This window comes from Contarinia nasturtii, unplaced genomic scaffold, assembly GCF_009176525.2.
Source record: "Contarinia nasturtii isolate CC-2019 unplaced genomic scaffold, AAFC_CNas_1.1 Cnas_scaffold_1037, whole genome shotgun sequence".
Classification (NCBI taxonomy): Eukaryota; Metazoa; Arthropoda; class Insecta; order Diptera; family Cecidomyiidae; genus Contarinia; species Contarinia nasturtii.
Window position 1 is genome coordinate 1 of NW_022198383.1, and position 19,520 is coordinate 19,520.

At 34.1% G+C, this 19,520-nt stretch overlaps 5 protein-coding genes across 7 annotated transcripts; 1 reads left to right on the forward strand and 4 right to left on the reverse strand.

Moving 5' to 3' along the window:
• Window positions 1-50: 50 nt before the first annotated feature.
• LOC116344329 (4-coumarate--CoA ligase-like 7) lies at window positions 51-4,239 on the reverse strand. 3 transcript variants are annotated; one of them, XM_031772813.1, is made up of 8 exons: window positions 4,131-4,239; window positions 2,937-3,229; window positions 2,668-2,875; window positions 1,565-1,757; window positions 1,216-1,495; window positions 967-1,144; window positions 385-882; window positions 51-325 (listed from the first exon to the last, which is right to left on the reverse strand). In XM_031772813.1, the coding sequence occupies exons 2-8, from the start codon at window positions 3,075-3,077 to the stop codon at window positions 183-185; spliced, it is 1,641 nt and encodes a 546-aa protein (XP_031628673.1). In that variant the 5' UTR covers window positions 3,078-3,229; window positions 4,131-4,239; the 3' UTR covers window positions 51-182. The 3 variants fall into 3 exon arrangements, with proteins under 3 accessions (XP_031628673.1, XP_031628672.1, XP_031628671.1); XM_031772812.1 differs by having other exon boundaries at window positions 2,937-3,314; window positions 4,131-4,238; XM_031772811.1 differs by lacking the exon at window positions 4,131-4,239 and adding an exon at window positions 3,437-3,469 and having other exon boundaries at window positions 2,937-3,314.
• A 353-nt stretch (window positions 4,240-4,592) lies between these two features.
• Window positions 4,593-6,786, reverse strand: LOC116344330 (4-coumarate--CoA ligase 1-like). Its single transcript, XM_031772814.1, has 6 exons — window positions 6,562-6,786; window positions 6,034-6,434; window positions 5,862-5,935; window positions 5,683-5,753; window positions 4,815-5,616; window positions 4,593-4,741 (listed from the first exon to the last, which is right to left on the reverse strand). Exons 1-6 carry the CDS (start codon window positions 6,586-6,588, stop codon window positions 4,614-4,616), a joined length of 1,503 nt encoding a protein of 500 aa, XP_031628674.1. The 5' UTR covers window positions 6,589-6,786; the 3' UTR covers window positions 4,593-4,613.
• Window positions 6,787-8,566: 1,780 nt separating this feature from the next.
• On the reverse strand, window positions 8,567-10,968 carry LOC116344039 (4-coumarate--CoA ligase-like 7). Its single transcript, XM_031772409.1, has 5 exons — window positions 10,591-10,968; window positions 10,125-10,528; window positions 9,981-10,054; window positions 8,938-9,810; window positions 8,567-8,850 (listed from the first exon to the last, which is right to left on the reverse strand). Exons 1-5 carry the CDS (start codon window positions 10,723-10,725, stop codon window positions 8,714-8,716), a joined length of 1,623 nt encoding a protein of 540 aa, XP_031628269.1. The 5' UTR covers window positions 10,726-10,968; the 3' UTR covers window positions 8,567-8,713.
• Window positions 10,969-11,168: 200 nt separating this feature from the next.
• LOC116343641 (4-coumarate--CoA ligase 1-like) lies at window positions 11,169-12,943 on the reverse strand. Its single transcript, XM_031771838.1, has 5 exons — window positions 12,780-12,943; window positions 12,634-12,707; window positions 12,369-12,574; window positions 11,623-12,289; window positions 11,169-11,371 (listed from the first exon to the last, which is right to left on the reverse strand). Exons 1-5 carry the CDS (start codon window positions 12,941-12,943, stop codon window positions 11,226-11,228), a joined length of 1,257 nt encoding a protein of 418 aa, XP_031627698.1. The 3' UTR covers window positions 11,169-11,225.
• Window positions 12,944-15,133: 2,190 nt separating this feature from the next.
• On the forward strand, window positions 15,134-18,981 carry LOC116343918 (poly [ADP-ribose] polymerase-like). Its single transcript, XM_031772237.1, has 6 exons — window positions 15,134-15,335; window positions 15,409-15,759; window positions 15,849-16,117; window positions 16,202-16,505; window positions 16,577-16,779; window positions 16,847-18,981. The coding sequence occupies exons 1-6, from the start codon at window positions 15,222-15,224 to the stop codon at window positions 18,225-18,227; spliced, it is 2,622 nt and encodes an 873-aa protein (XP_031628097.1). The 5' UTR covers window positions 15,134-15,221; the 3' UTR covers window positions 18,228-18,981.
• Window positions 18,982-19,520: the final 539 nt, after the last annotated feature.

Consider the following 19,520-nt stretch of genomic DNA (forward strand, 5'->3'; position numbering starts at 1 on the left):
AATACCATAAATTATTTACCACAAAGTTTTCTACTTCATTTTTATGAATATTTATGTTGTGATAAAAACGCTTTTATTGTTGTAAATTAACATTCAATATTATTGACATATACAAAATAATAAATCCATTCATAGTAATTTCATTCATTTTAAATATCGAACCTTTATCATTGAATTTTATGTTAAAGACCGCATTTTCGTTGTTGATAGAATTTCTGTGCCATTTTCTGAACTTTGTATCGGATAACTTTGCCGGATGGTGTCATTGGCAATTCATCAACAAAGTAAACGCCACCATCAAGATGCTTGTAACTAGGCAATTGATCTGTGTTAAAAAATAATGGAAATTTACATTTTGACACTGTTACACACTGAACATCTTACCGGCAATAATAGCATAAACTTCATTTTCTGTTATTGAACAATTATCTTGTTTCACAACAAGTGCAGCGGGTAAATCTGTCACTGCTTCATCATCATAGACACTAACAACAGAAGCCTCTTTAATGGCTGGACTTTTTATGATGAGATCCTCAAGCTCAGCCGGCCAAATGGAGAATCCACAGTTTTTAAAAATTTCTTTTTTTCTTCCGACAACAATCAGCCGACCAGATTCATCGAAATAGCCAAGATCACCGCTGATAAAATACCCTTCACTATCATAGGCACTTCGAGTGGCTGTTTCATCTTTATAGTATCCGATTGCTGGAACTGGAATCTTCACATAAATCTCGCCTTCTTTACCGATTCCACACTTTTCGCCGGTTTTTTCACTTATTATTTTCATTTTTGCGCCTGGAACTAAGCGCCCAACAGAATTTGGATATTCTTCCAATTCATTTGGTGCAGTACAACTCGCGCCTCCACCAATTTCCGTCATTCCTACAAAATTTCAACACAAAGAAATATATTAATATAAGTAGCAAAAACCTACTTAAGTTGCAAGCAGTAGAAATTCAGTCATACCGTAACCTGTAAGCATACTGCATTTTGGATGGAATTTTTTTAGCGTTTGAACTAAAACGGATGGAATGAAGCCACCAATAATAAAACACGCCAAAAGTGATGACAAATCAGCCTTAGCACATTGCTCACTCTTAAGAAATGCTTGCATTTGACACGGTGGACCAAAGAAAAATTGAATCTATACAAGAGTAAATGAGTCAAGGAATTGAAATTGAGTTTTTAAAATGTAACCAAACTGTAAGTACTTACCTTATGTTTTACCACTAACTCGTAAAATAGTTCAGCAGAAAATGGTTTCGTGGTAAAGATACGGGTATTTTTAAAAGCCGGTGATATGCTTGCCCAAATGCCAGATAACCAATACAATGAACTAAAGCTCAAACTAATGAATGGAAATTGAGAAATTCGATTCGAAAACATGTTCAAAAAAAGGGCATGACTCATGCAAATCGACTTTGGAAGTCCGGTGGAACCAGAAGAGCAAGAAATTACAGCCGTTTGCAAACATGCATCGGCTATTTTTGCACACCTGAAATGAAAACCGGTGTTTTTACCAGTACAAACGCATTATTTTGTTACCTTTTTTGGAAATACATACACAAAAGAGTCTTCAGTGCCAGTTTCAACCATTAAACTATCGATTGAATCAAATCCATTGAGTGATCCATTCACCGTAAACAGCTTTGTATTCAATCCAATATCGGTGGTCGTTTCCTTAATCGTTTGCAAAACATCAGAATCGCAGAAAATAAATGTTGGTCTTACTCTTTGAAGAATCAAAGAAATTCCATCTGTAAATGAACAAAACAGTCAAATTTAACGATTGCAAAGCGCAATAGACAGACATAAAACGTCGTCCAACTGTTCAGATGAATAGCCACACCCACGAGAAAATTATGAATTTTAGAATCGTCCTAGTGACTTGAAATAATATTCCTTATATTAAAATGATCGATTAAAAACTTCTTTGTATATTGTTCGGGTCAAGGGGCGGAGATGAATGATACTCAAACATGTGCTTCTTCTTCAAGACAATACATACACAAGCATCAAATGTACAGCAGAAGTCAATTAGTACCCGAGTGGAAAAAAAGTGACTAAGTTACTATTGACTGTAAGTGACTATAGTTAGCTATATTCATGAATTTTAAAATTTTGTTTTTGGAAAACAATCGACTATAGCTACTCAGTCAGTCAGGCGATTATTTTGGGACGTTTTGACTATCGGGTGACTATGATTATTGTCAACTATAGTTAGCTGTTGCAGTTAACCATAGCTTACTTTAATTGATTGAAGTTAACTAAATTTAACTAAGGTTGCTTGTTTTTACAGTCACTTTTTTTGTACACGGGTATTCATCACAGAAACAAAGCTGAGTAGCGCGCGCATGTATTTGTGCTTGCACTCAGCACTTTGCTGTTGTGGCGTATACTTTTGATGTTTGTGAGTTAGTGTGTATTGTATTGTTTTGAAGAGGAAGCACATGTTTGAGTCTCACTCGTTTAGATGTAAATTACATAGGCATTTCCAGGCCATGGTTCGGGTAATTTCATGACGATTTGTGTCTACGTTTAATTTGTGTATAAAAACTACACAACGGCGAAGTTTCACTTATACACTGTTGCAATGATGTAACGTAGTACTTGAGTGCCATTGAAGTATAAATCAATTCCAAAGTCTTAAATTAAATTGAAACGAACCTTTCACTGTCACAACATCCAATGGACTAACCGGAGATCCAATGCAAATTGCTGCATATAGAAGCGGCGTTAAATTGTGATGATTACGCGAAATAATGCTGATACAATCATTTTGTTTGCATCCCAATCGAATCAGATTTTGAGCACATCGTATCGTCCGCTTACGAACTTCAGCCTTTGTGAGTGTTTCGCCGGTGTCACCATTAATCTACACATATGTCACAGTATTACATATTAAATCTGAAAAACTATTTTGAAATTCACTTTACTTGTATCACCCGTTCGGCATCAGTATCGTTAAGGTTTTCCAAGAGAATATCACCAAAGTTGGTTTGCTTATCTATTTTAAAGTCACTACTTGGACCAAACCAAACCTTTTTATTTGCATCAAATCGCGTTGAGTACTGCATCTTTGCTAATTTCCTTCGGCCGACTGATTCAATAGAAGAACTTTTAAACCTGCTATACCGCTTACAAAGTACTGGAATATTTCTTTGCTTCAACGGTTTTGCTTATTATTGATTTCCTCCACTCGATGAAGAAAAAACTCGTTTTTATCAATCTAGATAAATATAAACTTGTGATAATGGCGCACAAGTCTTTTTCTTGATAAGTTCTTATCGAAATCAGGGCAGATGAATTAATCGCTATTTTGAAATAAATAACAATTCACTCATCAGATTGATTGAATTCACAATTTTCCAACATATTTAAGCAATTCTGCAACCGATATTTTTGTATTCCACATATTCGTATTATTTACACATACAAGAAGAGTAATCCACTCAATTTTATGTCATAAATTCTCGATAGTAGGGATCTAGAGCAGGGCTGTTATTTTCACTCTGTCAGTGTGCGCACATAGTAGTGTGTACAATCACATTCCATGTACGACGCACACTTGCACAAAAGTTTGACATCTCAAAGGATGGTTTACAATTTTTGGACAACGGTCAAAAACTTGTGGCTAAATGTGCGTGCACATTGAAAATACAAGCATTGTGAGCGTCGCACATGGAACGTGAGTGTACACACTACTAACCAAGTCAGTAGAATACTTTTTTAGGAGAGAGTAGACTCTTTTCTCACTCTTTTCGTATAGTTTTATTCGACTCTCTTATCACTCTTTTGCATTAAACACGTATATTCAATTCCCATTCCTTCCATGTGTACTATGCATACGAATAGAGTGAGAAAAGAATGTACTCTCTTCTAAAAGAGTATTCTACTGACTTGGATATGTGCGCACACTGACAGAGTGAAAATTACAGCCCTGATCTAGAGCAAAAATATCAATTTGACATACTAGCTCGAAGTTTACATATGATCATCAGATAATGCTTTATTCTATATTGTGACTTTTTTTTATTTTGCACTGCATATAGGCTGTATGTGATGTTTGTGCATCGTTTAACTGGTGCACATTTAATTTTTTCAGATCGTATAATACATAATATACTTACGGATGTAGAATGATGTAGAGAGAAAGACAATAAACGTTTAATAGAAAGCTGTATATGCTACAACTTGTAGCCTACAAGGCGACACTACAAAGTAACTTTAGTTAATCGTCATAAAAAATGAGTGTACTTTTTGTTGTAATTTTGCCATATAAATACGTCGGAGAGTAATTGAGAGTATTCGCAATTATAGTTAATTTGTTCACTTAAAAGTATTTTTTTTTTTAATCCAACCATTACATTGAGTTATTTTCAGGCATCTGATTCAGCTCAGAAAGCTAACGTCAGGCGCTGAAACGGAGTGAAAATAACAGTAAATCACCTACATTGCTGCAACCGCTATAACAATAAGTTGTCAATAACTTCTATTGTTTCCACTCAGTTTCAGCGCCTGACGTTAGCTTTCTGAGCTGAATCAGCTGCCTGAAAATATTTCAATATAATGTTTGATTAAATCTTAAACAGAATAAACATGCATGTGTAAAACTAAGAACTTAATAATGAAAGTACGATCTCTTTAGCTTTTCTTCTCAAAATTTTGCCCGATGGAGTTGCAGGCAATGAATCAACGAAAAAAACTCCACCGCGAAGCTTATAAATGTCCGAATAGTGTTCTAAAAGGAATTTGTGGATGAGAAAACCTTGAAAAATGATAGATGTACTCTTTTTCTTCAATATCGAAATTACCTGAAACTAAATCAAACACATCCTTTTCCGTGATATTAGATCCTTCAGTTTTAACAACAACGGCTGCTGGTAAATCACCAGCAAAATCATCAGGTACTCCAACTACACACACCGATTTAATATGTGGCGATCCAATCAAAAAGCTCTCAATTTCTGATGGTGAAATCTGTGAATTGCAATATTTCAAGAATTCCTTTTTCCGATCCACAATGTATAAATAACCATGTTCGTCAAAATGGCCCACGTCTCCGGTCAAAATAAAACCTTCGCTGTCAAATAATTCGTTGGTGGCTTTTGGATTTTCGTAATAGCCCAAACATTTATAGTTCGTTTTCAGGCAAATTTCACCGTTAACATTAATACCGCACCGTTTGCCGTTTTCATCAATTATTTTAACATGTATTCCAACATTAAGTCGGCCAACAGTGTCCTTGTCCTTTGACAAAGGATCGTCAATTGCAGCTATGCCACTGATTTCGGTCAGACCATAACCAACATATACCCGCCCATTCGGAAGACATGAATTCATCTCATTTTTTACAATCATGGGAGTTCTACTTCCGCCCGTCATCTGTCGCTTTAAACTTGATAAATCTGTTTTAGCAAACGCAGCACTTTTCAGCATCAATGTTAGATGATGTGGTGCATTCATCGTAACCGTTACTTTATATTGCTCGATGAAACGTAATTGCAACTCTGGCGCATAGGCGTCGGTTGTAATGATACGAGTTGATCCATTTAATGTTCCATAAAAGAGAAAAACAATCCCACTCAGCCAATATAGAGAACTGAAGCATAAAATCTAATCAATAAAAAAAAATCACAGGTAAAATCACAGCTGGTGAGTGATCATATTTTCAAAAAATACCACGTCACTTGAATTTATCGAAGTGCCACGATCCATCACACTAAGAAGAGATGCATGCGATAAGCATACTCCTGCCAATAATTGAATATTATGTTGGGCAATTTATAAAAAAAAATTAGATTAGTTTATGTTAACGACAAGCAAGCAAGACAATGCAATTGTAAAGGTTTGGTAAAGACCTTTTGAAAGGCCGGTAGTTCCACTAGAACAAGCAATGAAAGCAATTTCATTTTCACCATCAATATTCAACGGACTGTTATAAAATACGTTATTTACATAAAAAACATCAAAAAAAATGATTGTATAATGAGTGTGGATTTCTAATTTGTTGAGTTTTGAAAGTTAACTCACACAAAATCGTCTTCATTTTCAGTTTTTGAAAGTAGATCCTCAACTGGTTTTGATCCATCCTTACTACCACCGAATGTGAAAATTTTGGCACCATTTCCCATTTCCGTTAAACACTCTTTCACCAAATCATAAGCCTCGACATCACAAAACATCAGCGCTGGCTTTGTTATACTGAGCATATGAATCAATTCGACTTTTCCAAATGTTGGATCTAGTGTATTGACTGGACATCCAATACTTATCAATGCAAATACAATCGGTGCGACATTATGTGAATTTTTTGCCATCAATCCAAACACCTGTTTCGGCTCATATCCAAGTTTTTGAAGATTTTGTGCGGCTCGAATAGTTTTTAGGCGAATTTCATCAAAAGTCAATTGAATTCCATTATCGTCGCTTATCTGCAACGAGAATGCGTTTAAAAAAATCACTTATCTAAAATGTTATTTACACGAATAAGAAATAATGAACCACAATTTATCACGAAAATCACTTAATACTGAATTACAAGCTGAATTGTATACGTACTTGAGCAATATTTGATTCATATATCATACAGGATTTTAAGATTACATGACCTAATGAGATTTTCGGATTGAAAATTGGAGGTCTATCATAACCACTCTATTCTTTGGCTTCTTCATTGTACTTTGTACAGCACATTTTTTTTAATGAAACAGATAAATAAAGGTGTTTTTTCCTGTAAAAACTGACTGAGTTAAAAGAGCGTGTTCTGAGAATGACTTTACTGTTAGACATTCAAAATTATACTGAATGAACATATACAGTAGATTCAATTATTATATATATTATTTGTGTACATATCATTTATCGCATGACAAACATGATACATGTTAAGATAATGATTGTAATGGGCCCATTACAATGCCCACTGTATTAGGGTGAATCGATTATAGAAGTAGTGCAAATTTCTTGGACGTTGAACTTTTAACCTATCAACCGGCTAAGCCTATGAAGAGACAAAATGCGAATTCCCCTCATCTGTGCCATCTTGTATTCCATAGTTGAACTCAATTTAGTTACAATGAATTGAATCGAAAAAGAGAAAAAAAACAACAACAGTAACATGGCTACATAGATCTGTTGACCAGTGAGATACGTATAGCAATGGAATGAAAGAATGAAGAAAGCGTATATGTGTATGTATGCATCAGCACGCATAGATGTACAGCTCTGTGTGGCCGTGCTATTGTTGTTGTTTTTTCACTTTTTCATTTCAATGCTACAGAATTAAATTCAGTTTTTGCATCTAATTCACACTAAAATCAGATGGCGCTCATTAGCGAGATTCGCAAAAAAAAGTCTCCAATCTCATACAAATATACACCGGCTGTAACCTATGCACTGCAAGTCGATTTTTTATTCTGACCCAATCAGAACTTAAATTTGACGAATTCCATCGAGCATCCGACCAATACTGAATTCCGAAAAAAATTCGATGGCGAAATCATTCCGATACTGACTGTTCTCCGACCATCTTCGGTTCGGTCGGGACCGGCGGCCGGTCGGAGTCGAACACTGAGCGTGTATGTAGATTTTGTTAGTGTAATTTGGTTAGTTCGAACTCGCACCGCTTCAATTTATAATTCAAATCAAATGCATTCGAGTGCGGCGCTGTTTGCATGTTCTTATTCTTACGCACAGTGTTCGGTCGGAGTTGCGAACTCTGCTATGCAGATTGAGACCAAGAGATGATAGATAACTAGATGTTGTTGTTCTTCGCCTTATATTGATTTTACTATATTAAATTCTTTCGAATTTACAATCCAACTACTTGCTTTCGGAGCGTCTAACGCACCATCATAAGCAACGACAACAACAACAACAACAACATCTAATTGTTAAGAATTTTACGACAGTTCACGCTGTGATTAGAATGAGAAAGCAGAATCTAAGTTTTGTGATAAAATTAATTTTCGATGTACTTTTTATATAAATATTGCGAAAATGGCCAACAATGTGGATCTTTGAATGTGAGACATGTATGATATAGGAAAGATGTGAAAATATTTGGTCCGAAAGTTCGAATGACTTCTATTGAAAATTGGGTGTACCTCTCGCACAAAATTATTTTTATTTGGATCAATATCAACTTTTCTCATCAATCTGCATAGGTTAAATCCCAGCGTTCAACTATTATCGATACAGCCTAATGGACATCTAAAACTACAATCAAAGCCGTGTTTTGAGTTTAAATATCTATAATACTGAATAATTGGACCTTGTATCATAGATTTTTCTGTAAACAATAATGATAATAAAGTAATAAAAAAAATAATAGATTTGCCTATAGATTCCACTGGAAGTTTCGTGTGTATTAAATGATACAATGTGTCGCATATGCTATTCCCGATAACAGCCCTTTGTGTAATTGCGCCATATCATATTTTTTGAACCAAATAAAAACAACTTCGACTTTTGTTCATAAATCAATACGTTTATTACTCAGAATTTAGCAATAATGTCAACAATAAACTGATTGATAAACTTTAAAAGTGCTAAATGTAGTTAAATTAAATTAAAAGTTCTTCTAACGTACGATAAATTCAAAGTATGAACTTTTGTATAAATTCGAATATATATTTAAGAGTGAATGTGCGTTTTCATGCGAATTTGATTTATTTTGATTTTCCATCAAACAAATTTGGTGAAAAAAAAACTATTCTTTATGTATGTTGTACAACTCAATTGTACTTTCTTTCACTTTTCTTCTTAATACTTTGCCCGAAGGTGTTGTCGGCAACGAATCAACGAAATAAACTCCACCGCGAAGTTTGAAGTGATCGGAAAAATGTTCTAGAATAAAAGTAAATATTATTTTCTGTTAGCTATATCAATAAATAGGGAAAACTCTCGTCTGAATTGAACTCCCTCATAACATACCTGCAACCATATTATAAATATCTTCTCCGCTCACATCAGATCCGTCTGCTCTAACAACAACTGCTGCTGGCAAATCACCATTTTCGTCATCTGGTATGCCAATGACACATACCGATTTTATCTCCGGCGATTCAATAATATAACTTTCAACTTGTGACGGTGAAATTTGCATGTTGCAAAATTTCAAAAGATCCTTCTTTCGATCAACAATGAATAAATCTCCGTCGTCATCGAAATGGCCAATGTCTCCTGTCATCATATAGCCATCATCGTCGAATAATTCTTCCGTTGCTTTGTCATTGGCATAATATCCAAGAAATTTGTAATTGGTTTTCAAACAAATTTCACCATCAACATTTGGTTCACATTTTTCACCCTGATCATCGATTATCTTCACTTCATATCCATTACTCAATTTGCCAACGCAATCTTTTTCGATTGACCCTGGGAAATCACATGATATTACGCCAGACACTTCGCTCATACCATAACCAGAATACACTTTTCCATTCGGTAAATACGAATTCATTTCAGTTTTAACATGGAGTGGACATTTGCTTCCGCCAACAAATTGATACTTCAACGTTGATAAATCCGTATTAGTAAATTGCTCATTTTTCATCATCAATGTTAAATGATGCGGTGCATTCATTGCATACGTCACTTTATATTTTTCCATTAAACGAAGCTGCAATTCGGGTGAATAAGGTTCGGTGGTAATGATACGCGTTGCACCGCAAATTGTACCTTTCAATAAAACCATTAAACCGCTCAGCCAGTATAACGAACTGAAACATAGCATGATATCACTGATATTCGACAAACCGAACATGTTGATTGAATCAAGTAGCGCTGCATGCGACTGACAAACTCCTACATTGCATGCAATCAAAGATGAATTTATTTAAATTGTAGATTGTAATAAATAAAATTAGCAAAAAAACCTGTTGTTTATTCAACAACATTGAAACAATTTGAAAAATATAAAAAACAACGCAATACGCAAATGAGACCTTTTGGACGTCCGTATTAGTGTAAATTACCTTTGGACAGGCCGGTCGTACCAGAAGAGCAAATTATCGTTGCCGCTTCGGTTTCACCATCAACTCGAACGGGGCTGAAATATAATTTCCCCAAAAAAGTTTATTTTCCGCGAATGTGTACATTTTGCTTTTTTTTTCACTCACATAAAATCATCCTCGATATTTGTCTCCGAAAAAAGACTGTCGACTGATTCTGCTCCATCTTTGGTGTCATTACCAAATGTGAAGACTTTTGCGTCGTTTTTCAATTCCGTCAAACATTCACTCACCAAATCATAATTATCGTCGTCACAAAACACTAGGCACGGTTTGGTGGTATTCAGCATATGAATTAGTTCAATTTTACCGAATGTCGGATCAAGAGTATTAACTGAACAACCAATACTTATCGATGCAAATACAATCGGTGCGACATGATGTGAATTTTTTGCCATCAATGAAAACACTTGTTTCGGCTCATAACCAAGGTTTTGAAGATTTTGAGCGCCTCGAATTGTTTTGAGGCGTATCTCCTCAAAAGTCAATTCAACGCCATTATCGTCGCTTATCTGTAACGAGAATGCATTTCAAAAAAAAGTGCACTTACATGATATTAAATTTGTATAATTACTTGGGCCACTTTCTGTCCCATGTTTTTCATTGTGGTAAGAAGTACTTGAGCCAGTGAAACCTTTGGATTGTACATCGGCACTTCATCATGACCCCTCCACACTTTTGTTTCTTCGTCGTATTTTGTTGAGAACATTTTTTCTTTCTTTGAACTAATTAAATTAAATCGAATGCATCCAATATAGCGGCCGACCGACGATATGATTCAAATCGAACTGAATTGCAATTCACCGTTTATAATATTGATTCCAGAAAAAAAGTGATGTAGTGTTTGTACAACACAGAAAATAGGCTTTTGTTAGCAATTTCAATCAATCAATAATATGGATATGATATGTTGATCCTTGGAATGAAAAACGGCAAATGTTTCAAATTCTGAAAATTGTCGCTCGTTTTAAGCGAGACGGTTTTTATTGAAATATTCAGTATTATTCACTGCAATTCTAATGAACTGCAGCTGTATCATTTGCTCGGAAACATTGAAACACACACGATAATTACGAATAGAAATAGTATTTTAAACAAGTGTGCAATGTATACAATGTAGTGATGAAGTATACGTATTCATTTGCACAGCGTTTTGTTTGAATATTGCATGAGAAAAAAGGCATGTGATTCATTTGAATTTTTCATGATTTAGGCGTCTAGTTCAAGTGTATCATTGTACAATTTGATGGCCGTTTCTCTTACACATCGACGTAGTATCTTTCCTGATGGCGTCAAAGGTAATGTATCCACAAAATATACACCTCCACGTAAACGTTTGTAATCCGCAAAATTATCTAAGAATAACAAAAGTTAAATTCCATATATTATCATGTCATTGTTCGTTCAATTTTTCTCGTAAAATTCCAGCCAAAATGTAGGCAACGAAATTATTGCAAGTCATTCTTACAAAACAAAAACAATGTCATCACAACTCATCGACAAACGTTTTTATCATTTACCTAGTTATTTAGTTGACAGTTTTTCATAAATAAGTTATGTGATGTCATAATGTACAATTCAAAAGTCTAGTCAAAAGTTGTCGTACCTGTAATCATTTTTTCAACCTCGTCATGTGTTATCGATGTTACGTTCTCATTTCGAACGATAACGGCTGCGGGTAAATCACCAACCGTTTCATGCGGAATACCGACGACACAAATGGCCTTAATACTTGGCACCTTAATCAAATATTGTTCCAGTTCGGTGGGTGAGATTTGTGATGAACAGTATTTCAAAATATCTTTTTTTCGATCGACCAAGTATAAATTATTGTCGTTATCAAAATACCCAATAACGCCCGTTTTCAAAAAACCTTCATCGTCAACAGCATCATTTGTGGCTTCTTCATTACCAAAATAGCCTAAAAATTTGAACTTTGTCATTATACAAAGTTCACCACATTCATTAATTCCTAACCGATTTCCATCATTATCGATAATTTTTGCCTTTGTGCCAAATACCAAACGGCCCACGGAAGTGTCTAGTTCGGTTCTCACAGCTGCAACTGATAAACAACCGGCCGCTTCACTCATTCCATACACCGGATAAATGGCGCCGTTTTTTAAAAACTTTTTCATTTCCAATGCCGTTGCAATTGATAATTTGGTGCCACCGCACATTAACACACGTATACTTGAAAAATCCGTTCGATAAAATTGCTCACATTTCAAGGCCAAATGAAGAAAATGACTTGCACTCATAAAAAATGTAATCTAAAATGGGACGGATTACTAGTTTAATTGAAAAAAAATTGGAAAATGTTCATATATCATATTTGAATACAGCTCGTACACGATGCTCTTCAATCATGTCCAGCATTAATTCAACGCTGAAGCGTTCAGTTGTAATTATTCGACGAAAACCCTTAATAGCACTGCATATCAATTGCAGAAGGCCAGAAATCCAATAAATTGTACTAAACGTTAAAACCACATCATCTTCACGGACCATGTTTTCAACGCATTGTTGCATTAAAATGGCATGCGATAAACAAACACCTGGAGAAAGAGAAAACATTTTGACAAATAATTTAAACAATTAACTTTTGAACTTGAACCTTTGGGAAAACCGGTCGATCCAGATGTACAAATAATAGCAACGGTTGTATTCTCTCCATCGACGTCAACTGGGCTATAACATATTTAAATCGATTTCCTCAACATTTCAATTCAAAACTAATAAAAACTGTCATGTTTTTCTTACGAAAATGTGTCCTCGTCGTTGACCTCTTCGAATAAATCCTCGACTGGAATAGAATCACCTGATTGGCCACTGAATGTGAACACTTTCGCGCCATTTTCGATATCGTTCAAACAATCTTGAATCAATTCATAGATGTTCGCATCACAAAACATAATTTTTGGCATTGTAATTGATAGCATGTGAATTAGTTCGGATTTCGAGAATGATGGATCCAATGTATTTACAGGACACCCAATGCAAATTGATGCAAACACAATTGGTGCAACGTAATGACTGTTTTTCGCAACAATACCGATTATATCTCCCTTTTCACAGCCAAAATGTTGGAGATTTATGGCAGCACGAATTGTACAGCGACGTATATACTCACTGGTCAGTTGGATATTTGTTTCGTGGTTGATCTGATGTTCACCGTTTTATATAATTAATAAATACGCTTTTGTAATGAAGCAGGCTTTATTTAACGTCAAGCTCATTACGTTACCTGTACGATTTTATGTGGATTCTTAGATAACGTCCATAAAATACCATGGCCTAATGAAATCTTTGGATTTAATACAATTGGTGGGCAAACACTAACCCACGTTTTCATTTCTTCATCAAAATAGTTTGAGGACATCCTAAGAGTTTCAGTGGATAATGTATAAAATGTTGAAGTGGACACGAACCAACTGCTTTTGATACTGAGAAATTTGGTCAACTTGAGCTCACCTTTATTTGACTCTAATTTTTTTTATTTATTGATGAAAATTGATCGAAGTGAAAAAAAAAAAACTCATCACCACATCGTTGTCGTCAACCACTTTTCATCAGAGTACATAAGAATCGATAATTGAATTTTCAGCTAAAAATATTATTCGGTTACAAATCAATACGTTCCGGCTATGAATCAGACAAACTATTTATTATTAACTTAAGGTTAAGTTCACTCAACCTCTCTACAGTAAAATTTCATTACCATCCGTTAAAAAATTATATGTTATCTCTTTATTAAGTTAAACAGACTTCGATTTTCTAAAAATGGTCTTCTAGTTTCATAATAAAGTCAAAGTTCATCGTTGGGTTTTTGTAATGCCATTTTTAGTTTAGTTGGTATCATTATCTAGTTGCTCCGCTGTTTTCTTCTTCCTTCCTACCTTGTTAAAGGAACTTTGAAGTTATGTTTTTTTAATGAAATTTTAAGGCCAACGCATTTTTAAGCAATAGAGAGAGAGAGAGAACTAAATATTTTCGTTTAAATATTGCATTGATTTATGTTTTGAATCTAGAACAACAATCATAAAACGTGTAGTACTTGCATGAAAGTAAATATGATTTGTACTTTATCGTTTATAATATTTGTTGAGGTCTACCTTAGGGGGTATAAACGTTTCATTGCGATTCTTTATAATTTGAATTATGTGAACGATTCGAATCAGTTTGACAAAAAAAAAACATTTTGTTTAATCGAATTTAAATACAAATTTCAAAAATATTAAATATATTTGAATTTTTATGCTTTAACCGAATAAATTATGTTATATGACATTCATTCAAGCATCAACTATCGGGTTAACAAAGTTTCCTGCGATGACTTTAAAAGATTCGAAAATATTTCAAAGGTTTCCAATTTACTTGCAATTGTTCAAAAAGATTTCTTTTTAAGTAATTTATTCTTTCAAAATTGATTCTCGAATATTCGGTGCGCATTTTTCATTTCAATACTAATAGAGTTGATGATATTAATTTGTAAAGAATAATTCTTTTCAGTAGAGCCGCAAAACGAGCACCCACACAGACATATATCTGTGCAGTGTAATACAAAAACAATTTGACAGTTGTTGTACTTAAGTAGTAATTAGTACAACTATGTGAGATTCTTAATTTGAGTATCGATAAATAGCACAAAAAATTACAACTAATTTTATTTTTTAAATTTTACTAAGAGGTTATTGAGCCAATGAAAACACTCGGTTAATTTTTTTAAACAAAATTATTTTGAATGATGGTAGTTTATTTCAAGAAAGTATCGTAAAGTTTGGTTCTGAGTATGTCAGTCTAAGTATGACGTCTCACGTTTTGATGCGTTCTTAAAGCTACTTTATGTTGCAAATCATTAGCAAAGAGTTTGCAAATGAGTAAGTAGTGATTGTTATTGTTTTTGTCGATACGGAGGCTCGGGGTAAATATGACTGTCGCAAAATATTTTATCATTGTACTACACTATTGTCCTGACTGTTGAAGAGTGAACACAAAAAAGGAATTTTGACTTCAAAAAGTGAATTAGTATTGTGACTCAATTGAAAAAAAATTGAGAGAAAAAATAATTAAATTGTTTAAAGATTTAAACTAATTATTATATCAAACAAAAGAATTATTATAACAGAAGAAAGTGTATTGCACCTTAATAATTATTATAAATTGAAATAAGATTGTGCCTTTGCGTTGAAATAAACAGCAAAAATGTCAGCGATTCTTCCGTATCGAGCAGAATATTCACCGCATGATCAATTCTATTGTAGATATTGTCGAAAATATATTCAAAGTGGTCACGCAAAAATCGGTTTTATGCAACAGGTGAGTACCTATTTTGTACTAATTACCATTTAATGTGAACACTGAACTAAATTAAACGATTTGTTTTATACAGAGCACGAAAGACGATTGTCGGGAAGTACAATGGTTCCACATAGAGTGTTTTTTCAAATTACGTCGACCTGCTTCCGAAGATCAAATCGATGGATTTGCCAACTTAAGATATTCGGATCAAATGACAATTCGCACATATTTTTCGCCAGGTGTGGATATTAATTTGCCAAGCACATCGGCTGCTGATGAGCCTCCAACGAAGTTAAAATTTATACCAACATTGGAACAACAAATTGAAGACCAAAACAATTCAATGTTTGTGACTTACGACAAACTTAAGAACCTTAAGGATGCGGATTTGGTTGCCATCTTGACTGAGATGAATCAATTTGTTCCCGAAACAAGTATAAATGTAAGTAATATGTTCTCTGTTCACTCAATTTTTCTCGACCTGAATTTTTTCAATAATTTTTTTTATAATTCGAATATTTCTGTCCATAGAAATTGAATCATGTGTGTGATATAATTTCCTTTGGTGCATTGGCACCATGCCCGACATGCAAAGATGGTAAACTTGTGTTTGCAAACTCGACCTATCGTTGCACTGGATATGTTACAGTCTGGACCAAGTGCCAATACTCAATTAAAGAACCGACGCGCATGCCAGTCCGAATACCAGACGCATACAAAGAACTATTGGGAACCAATTTTGAAATTTTGGGTCCACGCATTCTCCGCAATGTGAGTGAATTCAACGAAGATGAATTCGAGTAAGTATTTTTGTTTTTCGCTTGAAAACTTTGAACTCTAACTTTAAAAATAATTAATAATTACTTTTAATTGTTTAATTTTAGACAATACACAAAACAGCCACTATTTAACCTTGAATTTGTTATTATTGGCGATACAAAATATCCAAGAAATGTTATCGAAAAGAAGATTCGTGCCATGGGCGGTAAAGTCACTTCCGGTCCGATACATTCCCGTCTTGCGGCAGTTATCAGCAATGCTGACGCTGTGAACAAAGGTGATAAGGAGATGAATAATGCTTTTATACATAGCATCCAAGTGATTTCAGACGAATTACTTGACCAAGTAATGGACAATGATCCAATTGATCTGATCGTCAAAAATGACTTAAGCAAATGGGGTAGAAATGTAAGTTTATTTGGCCAATACTTATTATTTAATTTTGAAACTAAAAATGGATTTCTTGTTGCTTTTTTTAGCCATATGATCGTATACCTGAACGAAAACGCCTCTTCAATGACGAATATAACCCAACGAGTTATGACAACGAAAGATTATGGAAAAATTCCATAGTTTATCGCGAAGGTAGTCTACGGTACGAAGTCATGTTGGACTTTGTCGAAATCAATATGAACAGAAACTCATTTATTAAATTGCAATTGGTCAATGAAGGTAACTCAAAGTAAGTATTAGTGAAAAATAAAATGTACCCGAATCTGTCTCTTAAAATCATTTATTTTTCATTGCAGATACTGGGTATGCGAGAAAAAGGGCCGAATCAATGCCAATTTAACTGGATATTGTAGTCAAAAGAGCTATATGACATTGGTCGATGCAAAACACGCATTTCATCAAATCTATCTAGATAAGACTGGTAATACATTCGGTGCAAAGACTTTTGAGAAGATACCCGGAAAGTATAATCTTGTGAATGTGGATTATAATGTTTTGTATCGACATGTGCAAAATAACAACGTGCCGACTAAACTGAGTGAACCCCTATACAAATTGATGGAATTATTGTTCGTTGGGCGTGTAATGAATTCATCATTGCTTGCATTTTGTTTTGTGGATTTTGAACGAATGCCATTGGGAAAAATTAGCAAACCGCAAATTCAAATTGCTTTGAATCTCTTAGGAGAGATCTCATCGATGCTGAGTACAGGTGACTCGCATGAAATCGAAGCAGCCTCCAATCAATTTTATTCATATTTTCCACATGATTCTGGCCTGAAGCCACCTCCAGTTATAAACACCCCTGAAATAATTCAGCAAAAAATTAACTTGCTCCAAGATCTATTACAAAAAGATCTCAAGTATGACAATATTACCAGAGCATCGTATAAAGAGCGAAACCTACTCGATATATGCTATGAACATTTACAAGATTCGGCTGAAATAACAATGCTTAACAAGTCATCGGGAATGTATAAGCAAATATGTAACTATATTATAAACACCCAATTGAATGATACTGTGAATCCGGTACCAAGATTTTCGCGAAATGCAGGGGCGTTTGAAGTTGACGAGGTGTTTGAAGTGGCGCGTCATGAAGAGTTCTACCGATATCAGCCGCATGAACAGAATTTTAATCGTCAGTTGCTATTTCATGGTTCACCCATTCAGAATTTCATTGGAATTTTAACAAATGGCCTAAAAATCGCGCCGCCTGAAGCACATTTTCATGGCGCGATCTTTGGTAGAGGCATTTATTTTTCGGATTCAGCAACAAAATCAGCTGGCTATTGTTGTCCAACAAATCGAACTGGCTTGCTTCTATTGTGCGAGGTCGCTGCCGGGTTAACCGATGTTCGATATGTTAGTAACACTACGAAAAAAATTGATCACTGCGAATCGGTTCAAGCAATTGGACAATACCAACCAGATCCACTGCACATACGACCTGATGGTTTGAAAATCCCAAATGGTAAACTCATTAGACGTACCGAAACTACCGGTATAGCCTTCAACGAATTCGTGATAACTGACGAGTCACGAGTAAAAGTAAGATACATGGTCAAATTAAAATTTCATCCGGCAAGAGCACCCGAATTAGTTGGTAGTATACCAACCATGCCGAACCCGCCTAGTTCGATGAGCACCTTCCAGTTCGGGAATGCTCCACGTTAAACTAACTACAAAATTCAACTTAAATGAAAAATAATAACCCAAATTCAACTTGATGCATCCACACACCTGATAAAACAGTTAATTGAAACCATTTGAAAACAAATCCATATCGGTTTATTTTTGCATGCGTTTATTCATTGTATGTGTAAATTGCAATACATTATTATTTCGATAAATGGCTATGGTCAAATAGTTCAGTTGATTTTATGTCAAGATTTTATAGAGGAACTCTGTGGAAAACTGAAAAAAGATCACAAATTTTTAAACACTACCTCTTGGTTTATATATGTTATTATTGTTTTGAAATATCAATTTGTGTTATTTTGACAATCTGTTATAATTATATTAGAGGCTGAACGGACACACGTCCCAATCATGTCTTTTCGGTCGTATTAGCAATTCGGTCAATTCCAGATTATAATTCCTGCTCTTTTATATTCTTATTCCATAATTTTTGAAGCTAGCAAAAGATATACTTAACACAGTAAACAACACGCTACATCAGCTATGACATTCAAAATTGTATTTGTTTTTCTATCAATTAATTTAAATTAATATACTGTAAAAATGGGTTTGCTATGACAATTACATTTAGAAATCGAATATACTTAAAATGTATGAAAAAACTAGATTCTTATTTATTTTCTACCTAAATTTAGGTTCAAATTTCACTCATTATTAGAAATAGTTAAAGCAGGTGCCAAGCGATTTTTTTATGAATTTTTTATGTAATTTTTTTAAATTTGCAAATAAACTAAACGGAAAAAAATATTCTAAAGCCAGTCGTTTTTATTCGGTTTGTCCAAAAAAAAGAGGATTAAATCACAAAATCCAAATTGTATACGTATTTGTTATAGTTTTCAATTGGTTTTTGCATTGATGTTTTGGTGAAACCTTTTTCTACGAGTTTGTCAATAAATCATATTTTGCTTGACACTTCACATTTTTCTTTGAAATTAACTCATTCAACAACCAAATATTTGTATAAAATATATTCAAATCGTCATTCGAATCAATTTCACTCAATAAATTCACAAGGATTTTATCCAAGACACATTGCACTTACCAAACCTAAAATTTATCATTCGATGTAAATAAAAAATATTTTTCGGTTTTTTTCTTGTATTTTTTTTTAATTTGGAATGATTTAAATTATACAAAAATAAAAAAAGAATTAAAACTTATGATATACAAAAAAAAAAAACACAATAAAACTTAAAACTAAATTTGTTTAGTCTTTTTTTATATAAAAATTGATTTCAATAAAATACAAAAAAAATCCTCGAAGATTGT

Bases quoted from the DNA above. Each gene is read 5' to 3' on its own strand.
- LOC116343918 (XM_031772237.1), top strand. From the start codon at position 15,222: ATGTCAGCGATTCTTCCGTATCGAGCAGAATATTCACCGCATGATCAA. The intron at 15,760-15,848 runs GTAAGTAATATG...TTCTGTCCATAG, and splicing joins TTCCCGAAACAAGTATAAAT to AAATTGAATCATGTGTGTGA. The intron at 16,118-16,201 runs GTAAGTATTTTT...GTTTAATTTTAG, and splicing joins TTCAACGAAGATGAATTCGA to ACAATACACAAAACAGCCAC.
- LOC116344039 (XM_031772409.1), bottom strand. From the start codon at position 10,725: ATGTTCTCAACAAAATACGACGAAGAAACAAAAGTGTGGAGGGGTCAT. The intron at 10,055-10,124 runs GTGAGTGAAAAA...ATTATATTTCAG, and splicing joins AATATCGAGGATGATTTTAT to CCCCGTTCGAGTTGATGGTG. The intron at 8,851-8,937 runs GTATGTTATGAG...CTTTTATTCTAG, and splicing joins TATTTATAATATGGTTGCAG to AACATTTTTCCGATCACTTC.
- LOC116344330 (XM_031772814.1), bottom strand. From the start codon at position 6,588: ATGATATATGAATCAAATATTGCTCAA. The intron at 5,936-6,033 runs GTGAGTTAACTT...ATTTTATAACAG, and splicing joins GAAAATGAAGACGATTTTGT to TCCGTTGAATATTGATGGTG. The intron at 4,742-4,814 runs GTAATTTCGATA...AATTCCTTTTAG, and splicing joins TGTGTTTGATTTAGTTTCAG to AACACTATTCGGACATTTAT.
- LOC116344329 (XM_031772813.1), bottom strand. From the start codon at position 3,077: ATGCAGTACTCAACGCGATTTGATGCAAATAAAAAGGTTTGGTTTGGT. The intron at 1,496-1,564 runs GTATGTATTTCC...TTTTCATTTCAG, and splicing joins GGCACTGAAGACTCTTTTGT to GTGTGCAAAAATAGCCGATG. The intron at 1,145-1,215 runs GTAAGTACTTAC...ACTCTTGTATAG, and splicing joins AGTTAGTGGTAAAACATAAG to ATTCAATTTTTCTTTGGTCC.
- LOC116343641 (XM_031771838.1), bottom strand. From the start codon at position 12,943: ATGCCAAAAATTATGTTTTGTGATGCGAACATCTATGAATTGATTCAA. The intron at 12,575-12,633 runs GTTCAAGTTCAA...CTCTTTCTCCAG, and splicing joins ATCGACCGGTTTTCCCAAAG to GTGTTTGTTTATCGCATGCC. The intron at 11,372-11,622 runs GTACGACAACTT...TGTTATTCTTAG, and splicing joins GGTTGAAAAAATGATTACAG to ATAATTTTGCGGATTACAAA.